The 21083-nt window shown below is 38.2% G+C and overlaps 1 protein-coding gene across 8 annotated transcripts in view; it reads left to right on the top strand.

Annotated features, from left to right (window-relative positions):
* Nucleotides 1–546: 546 nt before the first annotated feature.
* Nucleotides 547–21083, top strand: part of N4BP2L2 (NEDD4 binding protein 2 like 2) — a 107356-nt gene continuing 86819 nt past the window's right edge. For 4 of the 8 annotated variants that reach the window (XM_047078612.1, XM_047078603.1, XM_047078631.1 and 1 more), the window contains exons 1-5: nt 547–686; nt 1982–3240; nt 14147–14271; nt 18789–18877; nt 19269–19345. In XM_047078612.1, the coding sequence (XP_046934568.1) occupies nt 1982–3240; nt 14147–14271; nt 18789–18877; nt 19269–19345 (1550 nt within the window). In that variant the 5' untranslated portion in view covers nt 547–686. Of the gene's footprint in view, nt 687–1981; nt 3241–14146; nt 14272–18788; nt 18878–19268; nt 19346–21083 lie in introns of those variants that run through there. The other 4 variants (XM_047078639.1, XM_047078656.1, XM_047078664.1 and 1 more) reach the window with 4 other exon arrangements.

Below are 21083 nucleotides of genomic sequence, written 5' to 3'. Positions count from 1 at the left end.
CAACATAGTTACGATACTAAATAATTTTCTCTTACGCACTTAAGGCTCTGCTGCAGTGATTGTCTCCATGGATAGAAGAACGTGAACTTAAAATTACTGAGTGGTTTTTCGTAGAAATGCCGGCAACCCTACTTGGCGGTAACAAAGGTTGAGGCCCCTTTGAAAAGCCTGATTGATGGTCTCCTAGAAAGTCTCAAAAGCATCGCGCTGAGAGCGGCTTATGTATCTGGGATGCCAGGCACTCACGTTCTCTTTTCCTTTACGGATGAATCCCAGAGTAGGGTCACTGACGTTTTCAGCCCAAGTTGACAGTTCTAAACCACTTCCCCACTCCAGATCTGGGAACTAGTTAGGGTTTACGTTTGTCACAGCTAGTGTGTCTCTCACGCAATGAATTCTGGGAGACCAAGTCTCCGAGCGCTGAGTTTACCAGGCCCAGTGCGAACGCTGGACTTCAGTTCCCACAATGCCGAGCGCAAATCCGTAATTCCTGCCGGGGTAACAGCGCGGTGGCCGCCATCTTGCGTACGGCGGTGCAGCTTGCCCAGATGCTGAGGGCTTGGGGTTTAGTTCCTCTCTGCTTTGGGGCGGTGTTTGCGCGTTGCTTTTACCTTTTCAGATGTTCGTGTCTTTCTAGACGAGGATTTTATTGGGAGGTAAAAGTCAATGCAGAGCTGTAGTGTAAGGTGAGTAAACACCCCATTTTAAGTAAGGGTGGGGTAGTGACGGTGACGTTTGTCTTTTTTTTTTTTTTTTTGGTCTCTCGTCTGCTCTTGGCTGGACCCTTTTGATTAGCCCGGAGTGGACCTTTGAGTCTCGGAGATCTCTTGAATTTCTGACAACCCGAACAGCCTCCATTGGGACAAAGACCCCGGCTGACGCACTTTTGCCCGGGCTGCCCTCTTTAGAGGTCAGGAGGCCATGGGACTCAGGTTGTGTATAGGCCACGCCGTGTTAATGCAACCGCTTGTTGTTCTTTGACACTTTTATGATACTTCGAAGGAGGAAATGAGAAGCGGAGAGATGGCCGGAGGCGCTTGGAAGGGGGGCCGTTTCCAAAAGGACGGCGTTCTTTGCAGTTGTGTCATCTTCAGTCTCTGTAGGCCTACCTGTATCGTTTAGTTCGTCTTTTTTGCCCCTTTTCCTCTCTGTTAGAGGAACACCAGAGAGAGAGCAGAATGAAGAAGTATGTAAAACGGGCTTTGGGATCGCACTTTTGAGGGTCCCTAAGTAATTTCAGGGGAAGCAGAATTTATCTTTGAGATTGACCAAGCATGTGGAAAAGATCAGCTCTTTGATTTGGGGAGTTGCCAGATTTCTAAACGTAATGTGACATGTTTGAGTCACTCTTAGTGCAACTGACGTTTGTTTGTTTATTTATTTTTCTTTTAAATTAATGCAGTACAGCCGGTTGGAAACCACTTTTACTAACAGGAATAGGGTCTGTAAAGTCTGGCATTTCAGGTAACCTAACATTTGATTGCTAAGGAGACGCTGAGGTTTGAGAGCTGGATCCATTTACTCCCCAAGATGTAGGGATTTTAAACAGTAAGGGTTTAAAATGCCATTTATCACACCATTTTGGAAATGTGGCAGTTTGGCTGGCAGATTTACTCTCCATCTTAGTATACAATTGTGTATATCATCAAATATATATTACTGATTTAATTTTCCAAACTTAAGTTCTTTAAGTTCAGAAATGCATCATTTCCATTAAAGGTGAGATATATCTTTTTTTAAAAAAAAGATTACTTACCTTCAGTGAGACTCACCCCCCTCCCCCCCAAATCATTATAACAATACTTAAATAGTAAGTAGTTATAAAATTACAACTTTGTAAGTTTTGTATTTTGGGAAAATGTTACCATTAATTGTGTATATCACACATTCAAATGTCTTTTCTGTTTTGGTGTTTCTGAAAAACTTTTGTTTAGATTTTTAAAATATTAGCTAATAATTATGTGATTTATTTGTTCCCCAGATGCCTTATGGTGAAATTGAAGCAAAATCCTTGGATCATGGTGAAGAACTAACAAGTGAACCATGCTATAAAAAATTGAAGTCGACTGAAGAGGCTTATGTTTTTTCCCACCATGGTAGTGCTGATTTTCACAGAATCCAAGAGAAAACTGGGAATGATTGGGTTCCTGTGACCGTTGTTGATGTCAGAGGACATAGTTATCCTCAGGAGGACAAAATCAAAGCTACAGACTCGCCGAAACCTGTGCGTGATGAGGTGCCTGGTAATAATAGACCAGATGTTATCGAATCCATTGATGCACAGATTTTACAGGATACAGGTCCTCCATTGGTATCCACAGATGATGAGATATATAGCACAAGTAAAGCATTTATAGGACCCATTTACAAACCGCCTGAGAAGAGGAAATGTAATGAAGGGAGGAATCAGTCAGGCACTATCAATGGTATAGCTGACAAAGGACGAGAAACGAAACAGAAATTTAACTCCAAAGAATCAGAGCTTGACAATGAATTATTCCAGTTTTACAAAGAAATTGAAGAGCTTGAAAATGAAAAAGATGATTTGGAAGGAAGTTGTAAAGAACCTGAACCCTCTGAGGAACAAGTTACTGCCTGTCATCAGGGCCATAATAATGATCTGTTAAAATCTGAAGAAGGAAAGAAAAGAGATGTTAGTAATGTTCTTCAGTCACATTGTGGTTATCCACAGCACGTGGGAAACGAGCCAGGCAAATATCCTTGTAATGGACAAGTAATACCTGCATTTTGTGATGATTCGTTTACTTCCTTCAGGCCTGAATGGCAGTCAGTACATTCTTTTATAGTACCCCCCGGTCCTCCTCTTCCCAGTTTTAACTATCATTTAAATATTCAAAGATTCGATGCTCCACCAAATCCACCATCAAATATTTTCCATGCCCAAGATGGTTCTCAGTTTCAAAATGGGTATTATGTAAATGGTTGTCACGTTAACTGGAACTGTTTGACTTTTGATCAGAACAATGACTATATTGATTGTAGTGAGAACACCAGTAGAGATCATTCCTCTACAAATGGCTACAGTGTGCAAGATGGATATGTGAGTAATGGTTTCTATGAAACCAGTGAAGGATGTTGGAAAGATACTTCTATGGACAACCATCATGGAACACACAGGCTTATGAACCAGCAGTTTCAAGAGGAAAAGTTAAATAAATTGCAGAAACTGCTTATTCTTTTAAGAGGGTTGCCTGGTTCTGGGAAAACAACGTTGTCTCGGTGAGTAAAGGATACCAAGTAAATACTTGGTAATTCATTACTTAAAAATCATAGATGATAGTTGTAATCAACGACAAATGCTTTCATGTTTCTAGCAGAAAAATTTTAATTTGTTACACTTGAGAATGGTATCTGATGGTGTAAATATTTAAAAGGATGTTTCCTGATGGAGTAAAGGAGAATTGGCATGTAAAGATTCCGCTGAGGGTTTTAAAAATAGATACACCATTGTATAATTATGACAGTGATGTAAGTAAATGCTATTTGAGAACTGTATTAGCCTTCCCTTTTTAAGTCAGATTCAAGAAGAGCTGGACTCAGGCTTTTGATTTCGTTTTTTCAAACTTTATGGCCTTGGACAAGTTTTGCTATTTGTTAATAAAATGAGTAATACTTATTTTCCTGAAATCATTGTGAGAAGTAAATGAGATAACCCAAGGAAAGAAGGTGTGGGTGTGTTTTAAGCACTGTGCTGCGTTCATGTCGTTGATTGACAGAGGGAACCTTTTGATTTCTTTACGTTTAAGGAGTCTGAGGTGAGCAGTACCTGAGTAAAATGGAGTTACAGCTGGTGATATATTATTGAATGACGAAATGTTTCAAATTCTTGTTTTTGTTTACATTTTTAAAAAAAGAATATTGATGCATTTGATTTCACTTGTGAAATGAAAGCAGTTGTGAAAAATAACACAAAGAAAAACAATACAAATTCTTTGCAGTTTTTGTAGGATGATTCAAGATGTAGGCTAGGTAAGGAGAAAAAGAAAACTTGATGTCTTGGTGGTGAGGATAAAGAAGTCCAAAGAACCATTATATAAATGTTTTGTATTTTCTTGCAAAACAGTCTGAATAGAAGTTTTTTCAGAAGCAAGAAATTAAAGATTAAACTTATGGTACAGACATTTATTTTAAGCTAGATTGTAAGCTGTGATCTTTGTAAATGAATTTAAATTTAGGTCTTTGCATTTTGATTCCTTTTATTTTAATGAAGATTTTGTAGAGAAGATGAGATTTCAACTCTTTAGAAAATACAGAAATTAAGGGTGAAGTCTCACGAACATGGGCAGTCTCCTAGATTTAGAATATAAGACCAGAAGAAAGAAACAGTTGCAATTTGGAAATTGTATGAAGGGATCTCCTAGCTAGGGTCACCTGACTATGCATGGGTATGGAATAAATTTAAGAAGGAAAGATGAGATTTGAGATAACATTGGAGTATGTTGAAACCGAAGGTGAATAAGGTATGTGATAGAATTTCAAGGAGGAATAATTATAGTTGGAAATGATAGAGGTGATTATATATAATATGCATATTTGAGGAATTAGGTGTATAGGAGTGGATGTTATAGTAGTAACTACCATTTGTGTCATGATTTACAATTTACAGAGTACTTTCACATATAAAAATCTTGTAAGATTGGTTGTGTTATTTTCATTTCATAGAAGGAGCAGAGGCTTAAGAGAATAGGTTCAGGTTAAAGGGCTTGGGAGAAGTTACAAAACCTGGGACAAGATCAAACTATGGATATAAATGATAGCGTGTTTCTTCTCTGCTCCTTCACTTTAATATCTATTGCATGCAGGGCCCGATACCTGACTCCTGACTTTAAAAAGCTTATTTAAAAGAAGCAAACGTATCTGTTTAGGTCACCACCCTTTTTTTTTTTTTATAAATGTGTGTTTATTTACTTATTTTCTTTTAATTTTTTTAATTTAATGTTTTTATTTATTTTGAGAGAGAGAGAGCACAAGCAGGGGAGGGGCAAAGAGAGAGAGGGAGACACAGAATCTGAAGCAGGCTCGGGGCTCTGAGCTGTCAGCACCGAGCCCGATGCGGGGGTTTGAACTCACAAACTGCGAGATCATGACCTGAGCTGAATGGGACACTTAACCGACTGAGACACCCAGGAGCCCCTAGGTCACCACTTTTTTTTTTTTTTTTTATGTTTTTATTTATTTTTGAGAGAGAGACAGAGTGAGTGAGTGGGAGAGGGGCAGAGAGAAAAGGGGACAGAGGATCCAAAGCGGGCTCTGTGCTGACAGCAGAGAGCCCAGTGCGGGACTTGAACTCATGCACTGAACCACAAGATAATGACCAGAGCTGAAGTCAGATGCTTAACCGACTGAGCCACCTAGGTGCCCCCAAAATGGGCTTTGAAGAAAGAAAGGTATTCAAGTCCCCTTCTTCCTTCATTTAGTCCTTGCCCACCTCTCCCATCTTCATGTCCTTCTGTAGTTGGGTTAGCACCTGCCCTCTATAGCAGGAGACAGAATACCTGTCCATTCATTGTTGTCAGTATTTATTCAAAGGTTCTTTTGAATGCCTCTGCCTTTTGAGGTTTTGGTTTGTCATCTCAGCCCTCAGTTATCCTTCTGAACTCATGTAGTATTTCTTTACCAAATTTTTTACCTAATTGTTTACCCACAACTTTGCTAACAGATTTTAATGAAATAAGTTTTAGATTAAGTTCTAACACAATTACAGAGTTTAAATATTTATGAATAAGCTAGTGCAAAACAGTTCATACCCCTTTGTAGGTATGTGGAAGTGCTAGCTCTTTGTCCTTTTAGGAAAACTTTCGGTGCTTTGATTAAAGGTTTATTTCAGGCAGAATTCAACAATTTCTAGATGTGGAATTTGTTACCATTGTAATTGCCATCAGACAAACAGAATCCTCTGGAGTCAGGGATTGGACACAGGACCATTTAGGGATCAAGCTTTGGGTGTCATTCCTAGGGGTGTGGACTATAGACCCTGTTCATACAAGGGAGGAAAGTTGAACCTAAGATATTTTAGGTTATATGCATTTCTTCTACTCTACTGGTTTCACTAATGACAGCGAATGTATTTTCAGAAATGGGCAACTAATTTCATTATTATATTAGCAAAATGTTGGGAGTTCATAAGAGATAAATACTGAAGCACTTTCAGAGAGGAGGAAAGATGTTACACTGCTGGTTTTGAAGATGGAGGAAGGGACCATATGGAGGTGGCCTTTAGAAGCTGGAAAATTTGGCGAGGATACAGATTCTCCTAAGGAGTCTCCAGGAGGAATGCCAGCCTACCCACATTTTGATTTTAGCACAGTGGAGCTGAATTCAGGCTTTTGACCTTCAGAACTATAATATAATACATGCTGTTTTAAGCCACCAAGTTTGTGGTAATTTGTTATAGCAGCCATAAGGAATTGTAGGTTTTTTTTTTTTTAAGTTTTTTAATTTATTTTGAGAGAGAGAGAGTGTGGGTGAGTGGGGGAATGGCAGAGAGAGAGAGAGAGAGAGAAAGAAAGGAAGGAAGGAAGGAAGGAAGGAAGGAAAGAATGAATGAATCCCTAGCAGGCTTCCTGCTGAAGGAAGGAAGGAAGGAAGGAAGGAAGGAAGGAAGGAAAGAAAGAAAGAAAGAAAGAAAGAAAGAAAGAAAGAAAGAAAGAAAGAATCCCTAGCAGGCTTCCTGCTGAAGGAAGGAAGGAAGGAAGGAAGGAAGGAAGGAAGGAAGGAAAGAATGAATGAATCCCTAGCAGGCTTCCTGCTGAAGGAAGGAAGGAAGGAAGGAAGGAAGGAAGGAAGGAAGGAAAGAAAGAAAGCAAGAATGAATGAATCCCTAGCAGGCTTCCTGCGGAAGGAAGGAAGGAAGGAAGGAAGGAAGGAAGGAAGGAAAGCAAGAATGAATGAATCCCTAGCAGGCTTCCTGCGGAAGGAAGGAAGGAAGGAAGGAAGGAAGGAAGGAAGGAAGGCAGGCAGGCAAGAACGAATGAATCCCTAGCAGGCTTCCTGCGGAAGGAAGGAAGGAAGGAAGGAAGGAAGGAAAGAAAGCAAGAATGAATGAATCCCTAGCAGGCTTCCTGCGGAAGGAAGGAAGGAAGGAAGGAAGGAAGGAAGGAAGGAAGGAAGGAAGGAAAGCAAGAATGAATGAATCCCTAGCAGGCTTCCTGCGGGAGGAAGGAAGGAAGGAAGGAAGGAAGGAAGGAAAGCAAGAATGAATGAATCCCTAGCAGGCTTCCTGCGGAAGGAAGGAAGGAAGGAAGGAAGGAAGGAAGGAAGGAAAGAAAGCAAGAATGAATGAATCCCTAGCAGGCTTCCTGCGGAAGGAAGGAAGGAAGGAAGGAAGGAAGGAAGGAAGGAAGGAAGGAAAGCAAGAATGAATGAATCCCTAGCAGGCTTCCTGCGGAAGGAAGGAAGGAAGGAAGGAAGGAAGGAAGGAAGGAAGGAAAGCAAGAATGAATGAATCCCTAGCAGGCTTCCTGCGGGAGGAAGGAAGGAAGGAAGGAAGGAAGGAAGGAAAGCAAGAATGAATGAATCCCTAGCAGGCTTCCTGCGGAAGGAAGGAAGGAAGGAAGGAAGGAAGGAAGGAAGGAAGGAAGGAAGGAAAGAAAGCAAGAATGAATGAATCCCTAGCAGGCTTCCTGCGGAAGGAAGGAAGGAAGGAAGGAAGGAAGGAAGGAAGGAAAGCAAGAATGAATGAATCCCTAGCAGGCTTCCTGCGGAAGGAAGGAAGGAAGGAAGGAAGGAAGGAAGGAAGGAAAGCAAGAATGAATGAATCCCTAGCAGGCTTCCTGCGGAAGGAAGGAAGGAAGGAAGGAAGGAAGGAAGGAAGGAAGGAAAGCAAGAATGAATGAATCCCTAGCAGGCTTCCTGCGGGAGGAAGGAAGGAAGGAAGGAAGGAAGGAAGGAAGGAAAGCAAGAATGAATGAATCCCTAGCAGGCTTCCTGCGGAAGGAAGGAAGGAAGGAAGGAAGGAAGGAAGGAAGGAAGGAAAGCAAGAATGAATGAATCCCTAGCAGGCTTCCTGCGGAAGGAAGGAAGGAAGGAAGGAAGGGAGGGAGGGAGGGAGGAAGGAAGGAAGGAAGGAAGGAAGGAAGGAAGGAAGGAAGGAAGGAAGAATCCAAGAATCCCTAGCAGGCTTCCTGCTGTCAGCATGGAGCCCAATGCAGGACTCAATCCTATGGGAACTGTGAGATCATTACCTGAGATGAAATCAAAAGTCCCACGATTAAGCTTAACCAGGTGAGCCACCCAGGTGCCCCAAGAAATTGCAGTTTAAAGAGAAATGGGAAGAGCTTTTTTTGTCTTCCTCCCTGCTTTTGGAGGAGATCTCAGTTTAAATTCCAGAGGAAATGATTGACCTTTCCTTATGTAGGTATCTGTTTTTTTAAAAGAAAAAAAAATTTTTTGATGTTTATTTTTGGGAGAGAGAGAGAGAGAGAGAGCACGTGAGCAGGGCAGAGAGAGGAGACACAGAATCCGAAGCAGGCTCCAGGCTCTGAGCTGTCAGCACAGAGCCCCACGCGGGGCTTGAACTCACAAACCGTGAGATCATGACCTGAGCGGAAGTCGGACACCTAACCGACTGAGCTACCCAGGTGCCCCTAGTAGATACTATCCTTAATTGAAAGAGTGTTTAGAGAGTGAAGTGCCCCAGTGAAGTGGTTTGGGGATAAGGGTATGCAGGGCCACCCTGCAGGGATAAGGGAATGCAGGAGATAAAGCATTCATGAAATGTCAGTTCTACTCAGATTTTTTTGGGAAAAATCACTTCTGGTCGTAAATGCACATGGATTATTAGAGAAAATAATGTATAGTTATTAGAAAATTTAAAAATAAATTATGAAAATTAACTCATAATAGGCCATTAGGGTTCCCAAAACAGTTAAGGAACGGGATTCACTTGTTCCTTACTTAAGTGAAGAATTATAAGCACAGACTGCTAGTTATCTGTGGCTGTGTAACAAATTAACTTATTAAAAACAGTTAAAGCAACAAACATTTATCATCTCACAGTTTCTGAAGGACAGGAGTCTGGGTGCAGTTATCTGGGTGCCTCTGGGTCCAAGGTCTTTAACAATGCTATTGATTAAAGTGTTGGCTAGGATTCTGTTCTGATCTGAAGGTTGGGGTGGATCTGCTTGGAAGATCTCTACTGAGGTTGTTGACAAGGCTTAGTTCCTTGTGAGCTGTTGGGTTGAAGGCTTCATTTAGTTGCTGGCTATAGGCTGGAGACCTCCCTTGGTTCTTTTCTCCTTGGGATGCTCTCCATTCACAGCTCTGATAAGAGAAGGAGAGCCAGCTTTGAGCCTAAAACATAAGTCACTTTTTTCTATAATCTAATCTCAGAAGGGACATTACATCAACCTTGCCATATTGTGTTAGAAGCTGTAGTCACTGACTCCCACTCACACTAAAGGGGAAGGGATTATAGGAGGGGGTGAATACCAGGAAGCAGGCCTCATTGTAAGCCATTGGTTTTGTCTCTGACACTGCTCTGTAACTCCAGGAGCCTGATTTCTGAAGTCATTTTTTTTTCTGGATTTGTTTAATATCAAATTGGCAAAGTTGTCAGGAGAGTTAAATGGGGTCATAGATATACATAAAATGCTTGTCATATAGTAAGTTTTCAAAAAGATAGATATTCTGGAAAATACAAATCAAGTAGCCAGTGAGTTCATACCTGATTTTTTTTATTAGATACTTGATTTTTCAGAGTTCTAAGTTTTGACATTTGGAGGATTCATTTTAACACCTTACTTAATGTGTGAAAGTTCTAATAGAATCTGACCATAAGAATTTTGAAAATGTTAATATTTTTAAGTAACTTGTTTTTGGTTCAGATGGTTGATATGGCATCACATATATCCAAATAGATTATAGGTAATTTTTTATATAAATCCCCAAAATAAAGCTTCACAGTTTGAGGTAATTCAGGGAATTTTTAAAAGCTGCATGAACAGTCTGGGAGGAAAAAGTCTCTCTCCAAGCTAAAATTATTTGCTGTAATTATGATTTATATATTTAAGATGTTCTTCATAGAGGTTTATTCATGTTTGATGTTTACTTGGTTTAATGGTGTAAGTTGATTTGCTACCTCCTCCCCTCTCCACACCCTGCCACCTACCTTTTTTTGTGGTTAAAACATTTCTTGGGTACAAAAGCTATTATACGTTTGTGGTATGGTATTATTAGTATCTGAAAAATCAGTGCTCATAAAAGAATGGAAAAAAATGAAACAGGATGTCTAAGAGAGGTGGTATCATTTTTCTGATACTGTTGAAAATAATTTGATATGATAAGGCTGATTATGGTCAAAATTATTTTTAGATGATTGAGCTTTGGTTTGGAATGCTAATATTGTAGCATTTTAATATTCTGGGTTGTCTGTATAAACAAATAAGCTGCCAATTATGTTAGATAGTATATTTTGGAAAAATCATGGTGACTTAAAAAAGAAATCCAACTCCAGCCTCGCAAATAACTAACCATTTAATTTCATTTGCTTTGTTTGAAGTAATTCGAACTATAATTTCTATAATTGGAAATGCGTGTTTAAATTTTTTTTTATATCTGCACTTTTATTTTTATTATAAAATGTACAAGCATACCTTGTTTTATTGTGCTTCATAGATACTGCACTTTTTACAAATTAAAGGTTTGCAGTAACCCTGTGTCAAGAAAGTCTTTTGCTCCATTCTTCCAAAAGCATTTGTTCACTGAATGTCCTTATGTCACTTAGCAATTCTAAGAATATTTCAAACTTTTTTATTTTTAGTATATTTGTTATGGTAATCTGTGATTAGTCATCTTTGATGTTACTATTAAAAAATTTTGTTTATGTTTAATTTTGAAGGAGAGAGAGAGACACAGAGTGTGAGTGGGGGAGGGGCAGAGTGAGAGAGGGAGAGACAGACCCGGAAGCAGGCTCCAGGCTCTGAGCTGTCAGCACAAAACCAGATGCAGGGCTCCGGCTCATGAGCTGTGAGATCATGACCTGAGCCGAAGTCAGATGCTTAATTGACTGAGCCACCCAGGCAACTCATATGTTACTATTATAATTGTTTTGGGGTGCCACGAACTGTGCCCATATAAGATAGGAAACTTAATTGATAAACATTGTATTCTGACTGCTCCCCAGCCTGCTGTTCCCCCATCTCTCTCCCTATTTTCAGGCCTACTTATTCCCTGAGACAGAACAATATTGAAATTAGGCCAGTGAGTTACCCTACAGTGGTCTCTAAGTGTTCTAAAAGGGAGAGTTGCACGTCTTACTTAAAATCATAAGCTGGAAGTGATTATGCTTAGTGAGGAAGGCATGCCAAAAGTCAAGATGGGCCAAAAGCCAGGCCTCTTGAGCCAAACAGGCAGCCAAATTGTGACTGCAAAGGAAAGGTTCTTGAAGGAAATTAAAAGTGCTAGTCCCCTGAGCACACAAATGATGATAAAGCAAAATAGCCTTGCTAGTATGGAGAAAGTTGGAGTAGTATGGATAATAGATCCAACCAGCCACAACATTCTCTTAAGCCAAAACCTAATCCAGAGTCCTCACTCTGCAGTTCTGTGAAGGCTAAGAGAGGTGAGGAAGCTACACAAAAGTGTGAAGCTAGCAGAGGTTGGTTCATGAAGTTTAAGGAAAGAAGCTGTCTCCATAACATAAAAGTACAAGGTGAAGCGGAAGTGCTGGTGTAGAAGCTGCAGCAAGATGTAGCTAATTAATGAAAATCTAGCTAAGATAACTAATGAAGGTGGGTGGCTACACTAAATGACAGATTTTCACTGTAGACAAACATTCTTTTACTGGAATAAGTTGCCATCTAGGATTTTCATAGCTAGAGAGGAGAAGTCAGTGCCTTAGCTTCAAAAGACAGGCCGACTCTTGTTAAGGGCTAACACAGCTGGTGACTGGGTTGAAGGCAATAGTCATTTACTATTCCCAAAATCCTAGAGCCCTTAAAAATTATGCTAAATGCACTCTGCCTGAGCAGACAGCATGGATGACAGCATGTGTGTTTACAACATGGTTTACTGAATATTAGAAACCCACTGTTGAGATCTATGGCTCAGAAAAAAAGATTCTTTTGAAATTATTACTGCTCACTGGCTGTATACCTGGTTACCCAAGAGCTTTGGTGGAGATGTAGAACAGGATTAATGTTGTTTTCATGCCTGCTACCACAACATTCATCCTTCAGCCCGTGAATCAAGGAGTAATTTTGATTTTCAAGTTTTATTATTAAGAAATACATCTTGTAAGGCTGTAGTTGCCAAAAATAGTGATTCTTTGATCAAAGTAAGTTGAAAGTAAATTGAAAACCTCCTGGAAAGGATTCACCATTCTAGATGCCCTTAAGAATATTCATGATTCATGGGGTCAAAATATCTATATGAATAGGAATTTGGAAGTTGATTCCAACCCTCATGGATAACTTTGATGGATTTAAGACTTCAGTGGAGAAGTCAACTGCAGATGTGGTAGAAAGAGCAAGAGAATTAGAATTAGAAGTGGAGCCTGAAGATGTAATTGAATTGCTGCAATCTCATGATAAAACTTTAACAGATGAGGTGTTTCTTATTATGGACAGCAAAGAAAGTGGTTTGTTAAGATGAAGTCCATTAGTGAAGATGCTGTGAACATTGTTGAAATAACAACAAAAGATTTAGAATATTCCATAAACTTAATTGTTAAAGCAGTGGCAGGTTTTGAGTGGATTAAATCTGATTTTCACAGAAGTTCTGTTGTGAGTAAAATGCTATCAAACAGAGAAATTGTTTACAAAAGGAAGAGTCGATACAATACAAAATTGTCCAGTTTTAGAGAATGGCCACAGCCACTCAGCCTTCAGCCACCACCATCCTGATCAGTAGCAGCTATCAAGATTGAGGCAAGACCCTCCACCAGCAAAAAAGATTACAACTCACTGAAAGCTCAGATGATGGTTAGCATTTTTTAGCAATAAAATATTTTTGAATTAAGGTGTATATATATATATATATATATATACACATATATATATACATATATATATATATATTTTTTTTTTTAGTAATAATTTTTATATGCCCTGGGAAACCAAAAAATTAATTTGACTCCCTTTATTGTGGTGTAGAACTGAACCTGCAATATCTCTGAGGTATGCCTATTTACAGGTTTACAATAAGCTGAGGAAAGGAGGGATAGGTTTGTCTTAATAGTTGGAGTCCTTCCTATTCCTTTGATTTGGAGGTATGTGTTCTTGAATCATCCCATGACAATACTCTTATTTTCAATCCCTTCCACCACTTTCCACTCTCTTCCCATCTAAGAAAATTATAAAATGATATCCACTTGCCTAATGGCTGAGAGGGAGGAGAGAAACAACAACAAAAAAAACTTCTATTATTGTTGGATCCAAATTATATTCACTGTTTTTTACCTTTTCTCAGCACCCCCTGCCCCAGTTTAATTCATGAGTCACTGGTTTGGGGAATTCTCTGACAATCTGAACACTAGTTAATCTCACTGTGCCTAGAAATTTAAGGTAGTATCATATTGTGAGAACAAAGTTTGATTATCATTGACTTATTTGAAGAGTGTGTTTTTTATTTAGTGCTTAGTAATTGACTTCATTTAGTAATTTAATCTCTTAGCAGATTTAAAGTTTGATTATACTTTGGAGGATTACATGTTATTTCACAACCTTAAGCCTCAAGCTATTTCTGACTTCCACTTTTAGGTCATATGTATTTGTGCCTTGTGGAAATGAGTTTATCAAAGCTATCTTAGGTCAAATAAAGTTTTCCCCAGATGAATTGCTTAGGCTTATTTGCCTTTTAGGTTACTTATTGCACTAAATTTAGGCAATTTTAGAAACTATAAATACAAGTTCACACTAAAGTTAAAACATGGATAATAGTTAACATAATTTGGGGATTGGTTGAAGAATGTTTTTAAAAGTGGTGATACAAATGCCACCTACAAACGTTACTGGTTGTAATTGTATAGATTTAAGTGTGAAGTGATGTTTGAAATCTGAAATCTGCTCCCGTGCTATTATGTTTGCTATATATTTACAGGTAAGTACCAGAGATTCATTCCTGTGTGGCTTATTTTTGATGGTTATAAATTTTATAAATGGCACCTTATGATTTCTTTTATTAACAGAATTCTGCTTGGTCAGAGTCGTGATGGCATTGTGTTCAGCACTGATGACTATTTTCACCATCAAGATGGGTACAGGTATAATGTTAATCAACTTGGTGATGCCCATGACTGGAACCAGAACAGAGGTTTGTTTTGGGCCATGTCTTTGGGATGGAATATTTGACTAGGAGAAGACTGAGTTTTTATTCTCAACTTGACTTTTACCAGCAGAATGACTTTGGCAAGCCATTAAATAGCTTTGAGACCCAATTTTTTCATCTGTTAGAGGCAATGATAGTTATATTTGCCTTACTTGATCAAGGTTGTTATGAAATTAGAGAATTTAGAAAGGTATATTTTGTAAACTGTAAATAGTGTACCAGTATAGGCTGGCAAAATAGAGATGCGGGTTATTTTGATAACCTTTATTTTATACCTAAGGAATAAATTTCAAAGAACTCTTGAAACTGTTGTATATTCCCAAAAAGTATTTTTCTATGAATAATGGTAATGTTAAGTCTTCATATAATACCTTTGAATATTAAAAGTTTTCCACATTGACATTATTCTGCAAAAAAAAAAATCTACTTAATACATTTTTTAGAAGCACATCAGTCAGTTTTTTCTCTTTCTAGATTGGTGGTTCATAACATAGGCACACATATTTTTATTTGTAAAGTTTATCTTGAGAGAGAGAGGGAATGTGCGTGCACATGTGAGCTGGGGGAGAGGGTGGGCAGACGGAGAGGGAGAGAGAGAATCCCAAGCAGGCTTTGCACTGTCTGTACAGAGCTCGAAGAGGGGCTTGATCCCATGAACCTGAGCCAAAATCAAGAGTCAGAAGCTTAACTGACTGAGCCACCCAGGCACCCCTCCTGGGGACTTAAAAAAAAACAAACTTATGAGTTAATGTTAGCTCCACAGATTGTGGTTTAGTTGGCCTGGAGTGGATCTGAGCACTGGTATCCAGATGCTAGATACCAGATAACTAGAAAGTTATCCAGATACTCTGATGTTGCAGTCAAGATTGAAAACTTTTGATCTAGAGCTAGTAAGTGCTTACATTATAAGTTAATTTCTTTTTAAAAAGATGAAGAATGCATTGATGATTCATTGTTTCTATTTTTATTTTTTTTAAGTTTATTTAGAGAGAGTGAGCAGGAGAGGGAGGGGGAGAGAAAGAGAGAGAAAATCCCAAGCAGGCTCCACACTGTCAGCATGGAGCCTGATGCAAAGTTCCATCGCATGAACAATGAGTTCATGACCTGAGCCAAAATCAAGTGTCCGACACGCAACTGGTTGAGCACCCAGGTGCCCCACAAACTGTTTTTTATTATGAAAAATTTAAACCTAGAGTAGAGAGATTACAATGAACACCATACATCCATCACTCAGAATTATTATTAGTTATTGAGATTTTGCCTTTATTGGCTTTATCCTTTTTGTTTTAACCCCCCCCCCCCACCAACTTTTATTTGCTAAGGTTTTTAAAGTACATTGCAGACATCATATTTTATGCACTTCAAATGAACTTTTTCTTAATGGCATCTTACTTAATTGCAATGCCATCATCACACTTAAAAAAACAATTTCTTGACATCATGTAATACTCACCCTGTAATGAAATTTTCCCTGTTGTCGTAAGTATTTCTTTACGGTTGTTCTCTTTGAATCAGGGTACAAGCTAGTTCCTCGCAGTACATTTGGTTTTATGTTTCCTTTAATTATGTTAATCTGTATCCTCTTTTATCCCTTCTTTTTGTCTTCATAACATTAATTTGTTGTAGAGCTTCGTTATTTGTCCTACAGAATGTCCCATATTTTGTAATTGTCTGCTTCTTGTGGTAACTATTTAACCTGTTCTTTCTCCTGTATTTAAATAGAGGTTAGTTCTAGACAGGAGGATTTGTTAGGTTTATGTATGTATGTATGTAACCATATGTCTAGTTGTCCCAATTTTAGTGATGCTAAGATTGATTAGTAGCTTCAAAGGGGCAGCCTACTCCATTATCAAGTTCTCCATCAATCTTATATCTAATGGTTTTATCCAATAGTGAATTGTTTCCTTACTGAAACATTTTCCTTAATGAAGCCAGTATACCTTTGGTGGACTGTGAAATTTGTGTGGAACATTTTTTTCTCTTTGCAGTACTGGTCTAGAATATTACATTAAATGTTTATGTCATGTGAGTTATACTTGCTGAACAAAGAATAGTGCTTAGATAAAGTGCTGGTTTTATTATCAGTATAACATAAATGTTTTCAAGGTAATGATAACTAACAGTCATGACTTAACTTAGGACTAAATTTCTCTTTTTAACAGATGTTTATTGAATATTTTTATTTTTTTAAGTTTATTGTGTGTGTGTGTGTGTGTGTGTGTGTGTGCGCGCGTGTGAGAGAGAGAGAGAGAGAGAGAGAGAGAGAGAATGAATGAATCACAAGCAGGCTCCAGGCACTTAGCAAGGAGTGAGAACACTGACTGAGAGCCTGGCCTGTGCATGCATGGGGAAGGGGCAGAGAGAGAGAGACAGAGACAGAGAATCTGAAGCAGGCTGTGCACAGAGAGCCTGATGCAGGGCTCATGCGGGGCTCATGAGATCATGGCCTGAGCCAAAGGCTTAACTGACTGAGCCACCCAGGCACCCCTATTGAATACTTTTTTTTTTTTTAATGTTTATTTATTTTGAGAGAGAAAGAGAGGTGGGAGGGGCAGAGAGAGAGGGAGAGAGAATCCCAAGCAGGCTCTATGCTGTAGCACTGTAGCACAGAGCCCAGTGTGGGGCCCAAGTCCACGAACCATGAAATCATGACCTGAGCTGAAGTCAAGAGTCAGACCCTTAACCGACTGAGCCACCCAGGCACCCCCTTATTGAATACTTTTAAATGCCAGGTACCATTCTGGGAATATCTGTCTGCTTCATGTGTGTGTTATTAGAAGACTCTAAATTCATGTTAGATTGTCTGTAAATTAAAAACCTCTCCAAGGTGTCATTACTGTTTCTTAAAATATGGTGGTTATTTTGTTTAAGAAATGACTCTCATTATTTGGGTATTCAAACATTGTTTACTTAGGAACTTTTTTCCTGGAGTGTACTGAAATGTGGTATTACATGATGCCTTTTCATTGAAAGAGGATAATCTTCCCATTCTTGAAATCAGAGATTTAATTTGGTTATTAAGCTCCTCTTCTGGAATGTAACTCCTTGGAGGTGATAGCCTAACTATTAGACATTTAAGATAATTAGTTTAGTAAGTTTTTTTTTTTAATGAAAGATTTGATCACTGTTTATGATTCGGGATAGAGCAATGGGAGATGATAGCATTTTGGTAGGCTGTTTATGACCCAAATTCAAAATTTCTTTTGTTAGAGACATCTTCTTCCAAATATGTATTCCACGACAGTCATTACTACTTAACCTTTGCAATTGTTTGTCCTTAGACATCTGTATAAATGTTTTCATCATGTAGAACTTAATGTTTTGAATTCTAAGCACCAACAAAACTTCCATAGCATTGCCTTTTGCCTCAGCCTTTTAAATTTTATTGTAGGTTCTTAATTACGTTTCTTGTCTGTTTACACTTGGGGTATGCACACTCTTGTCATTAACTGTGGCTGTGATTCTTACCTCATGGGGAAGAGATGGCAAAGGGATAGGGAGATGTAGTTTAGAAAAGTTCCATGTGATCTCAGCTCCTAATTCGAGAATTCTAGTCCTAAGAAATATTTACAAAGTCAGTTAACTGGTATTTAGCTACTTGGTATGTAAAGTTTTGCTGGCAAGTAATAATATATCCATAGCATTTTTTTTTAATTTTTTTTTTCAACATTTATTTATTTTTTGGGACAGAGAGAGACAGAGCATGAACGGGGGAGGGGCAGAGAGAGAGGGAGACACAGAATCGGAAACAGGCTCCAGGCTCTGAGCCATCAGCCCAGAGCCCGACGCGGGGCTCAAACTCAACAGACCGCGAGATCGTGACCTGGCTGAAGTCGGACGCTTAACCGACTGCGCCACCCAGGCGCCCCTCCATAGCGTTCTTTAAAAAAAAAAAAAAAACCCTAAGTTTCTTATTTCAAAGGCATTATTTATAATTATAGAACATTGGGAAATATAGATAAAGATAAGCATAGATTGCTTATATTCCCGTTACCCTCAGATGCCCACTTTTGATATTTAGTAACTCTCCCTGGATCTCTGTATTTTGACCAAAATAAAGTCATACTTACATATTATGTTATAATTTGCCATTTTTAGTTACCAGTTTTCATCTTGCCATGTCAGTAGATGTTCACCTCTTTTCATAGTCAGACTGTATTCGGTGTTTCCTCTAAATGAAAGTTAGCTCTAGACTGAAGGCTTCCTTAGCTGTAAGTTCAACAAAATGTTTTCCCCCAAATGTTCTTTACCGTTAGTTTGTCAAAACCAGTATCCGATCTAGAGAATACACATTGTCCGTGGTTATGTCTCTTAATTCCCTTTTAATAAATGTGGAGTCCTTTTTTTTCATGGCACTGACTCAAGAGGTTGCATAATTTTAGTTTTAAGTACAGAGATATAGAAAATTTCTTAATATGAATGTTTACATTTTATTTTGTATATTTTAACCTAATAGTCCTCTGGTTTTTGTTTTTGTTTTTTAAATTTATTTTTTATTTCAGCAAAACAAGCTATCAATCAAGGGAGATCTCCAGTTATAATAGACAACACTAATACACAAGCTTGGGAAATGAAACCATATGTGGAAATGGTAAATATAAGATATGAGAGAATTTTAATATTTTATCCTGTCAGTTTTTTCATATTCTGAAATTTTGGTTGCTTTGATATGTATTATGTACACATTTGTCCCTATTTTATAAAGAGGTGTATTCATTTACTTAGTTTTTAAAACCTGGGAATAGTACTTATAAAGAAATATGTTCATCTTGTTAGTTTTGCCTGGACTTGAGGATAGTAATTTGAAATTGTCCAGTTAAGTTGTCTTAGTATATTTATAGACCATGTTATTTAAAAGTAGAATTTTTCTTGGTAGAGCAAATTTAGAAGTATTGTCTAAATGAAACTCCTAATTATCTGCCTTCTTTTTTACTTTAAGAAGTATTCTCTGGGTTTTTGTTTTCTTCCTTTCCTTTGTGTAGGCCATAGGAAAAGGATACAGAGTAGAGTTTCATGAACCTGAAACTTGGTGGAAATTTGATCCTGAAGAATTAGAAAAGTAAGGCACTCAAATTGTTTCTGAATCCTTATCTTTGAAAACATTTTTTGAATCTTTCTCTTTTTTTCTTTTTTCTTTACCCAATTGCTTCACTAGCTTTTGCTTGTCTTATGTTTGCTGCTTGTGAATAGGGACTACTCACTTTCTGTTAAGAGAAGCATTGACTTCAAGGCTTCTTGGGGCACCTTCCCTTGGTAGATTTTACTAAATTTTCCTTGTTAAGTGTGTTACTTTTTCTTATGTGAATTCCTACCACTGTTTCATAGTTTATTGAATGCTAGTGGAGATCCAGAATACTTTCAAGAAAAAGTTAGAACTTTTCCTCTGGTGTTTAGTGAGGCCACTTATCTGCAATACCCTTCAGACTTCTCTTCCCATTTTAGCTCCCATCACCTTTTTACCTGGGGTTTTCGGCTTGCTCTCTCTTTTCCATCTTTACTACTACAGATTCATAATCCCATAACCAAGATCCTTGTAATCAGTATGTTTTAGAATTCAGGTTTTGGTTATTTTTGTTTGTTTTTTCAAGAAAGGTGATATAGTGCGTATATGCAATCATCATACGCTTAGCAGAGTTTGGGGCAGCATGTCATAATCACAGATCTTAATTTTTCTGTGGCAAATCATGACTAGTCCTGTAATTAGATAAGAAAGGTTCTGCATAATCTAATGTTTGTTGTACTGCCAGATGAGTACAGGTTTGATTAGATTTTGCTGCCATCTGAGTCAATATAAGACTGAGTTTTCAGAGCATTGTCAGTTTCAAAATTTGTGGTGAGGGACTGTGGATTTCAACCCTGGCCTTCCATTTGTGTTTACCTTGATCTCTCTCCCCTCATGTCACTGGTTTTCCTATGACTCTTTTTCTTTCTTTGTTTTTTATTTCCTCTCTCTGCTTTTGGTAACAACTTCGAAATATAATTCACATACCTTACAATTTACATATTAAAAGCGTACAATTCATGGTTCTCAGTGCAGTGGACTCTTGAACAATGAAAGGGATAGAGGTGCTGACCCCTGGTATAGTTGAAAATCCACAGATAATGGAATTTTGATCCATTTTTGATAATGACTTTTGATTCCCTACCCCCCTCCCCCCCCCAAACTACATATAGCCTGCTGCCTTACCGGTAACATAAACACCTAATTAACACCTATTTTGTATGTTATATATATTAAAGTGTTATTCAGAAAGTCATAAGGAAGAGAAAGTACACTTACAGTACTGCACTGTATTTACTGAAAAGCCATATGTACGTGGATCTGCACAATTCAAACCTGTGTTGTTCGAGGGTCAACTGTATATTCACAGAGTTGTGCAGCCATCGCTTCCTTTTTTTTAAAAACCAGTTTTTTTCTCCCCACTTCAGCTTGCCCTCTTCCAGCTTAACGCTATTATTCTGTGTATGATGTTCAACTAATTTCTTTTCCCCTTACCTTTTATTCATTTGGTTACCCCTTTTCCCTTTCTGATTTGCATACTGTGATCATATGTAGATAAAACTGATAGATTTATTAATATTCAGTATTGTTTGCTTGCTTCTCTGTGTGTATTTCACCTCAAGTAGAAGAGACAAGTTTAAGAACTAAAGCTGTTTGGGTTATGCAGAATAAAAGAATTGATGAAATACAAATACAGTTAGGCTTCATTAACATTTGAGGGACTGTTGAAATTTATTAGAATTCTTAATATAATTGACTTTATAAATTAAAGTGAGCTTAATTGATGTCTAGTATA

Source organism: Lynx rufus, unplaced genomic scaffold (genome assembly GCF_022079265.1).
Source record: "Lynx rufus isolate CCGP_SWC_20201006 ecotype Redwood Valley unplaced genomic scaffold, mLynRuf1.p SCAF_1, whole genome shotgun sequence".
NCBI classification, from domain to species: Eukaryota; Metazoa; Chordata; class Mammalia; order Carnivora; family Felidae; genus Lynx; species Lynx rufus.
Note: the sequence above shows the minus strand (reverse complement) of the source record. Positions and strands in the feature narration are given on the sequence as shown.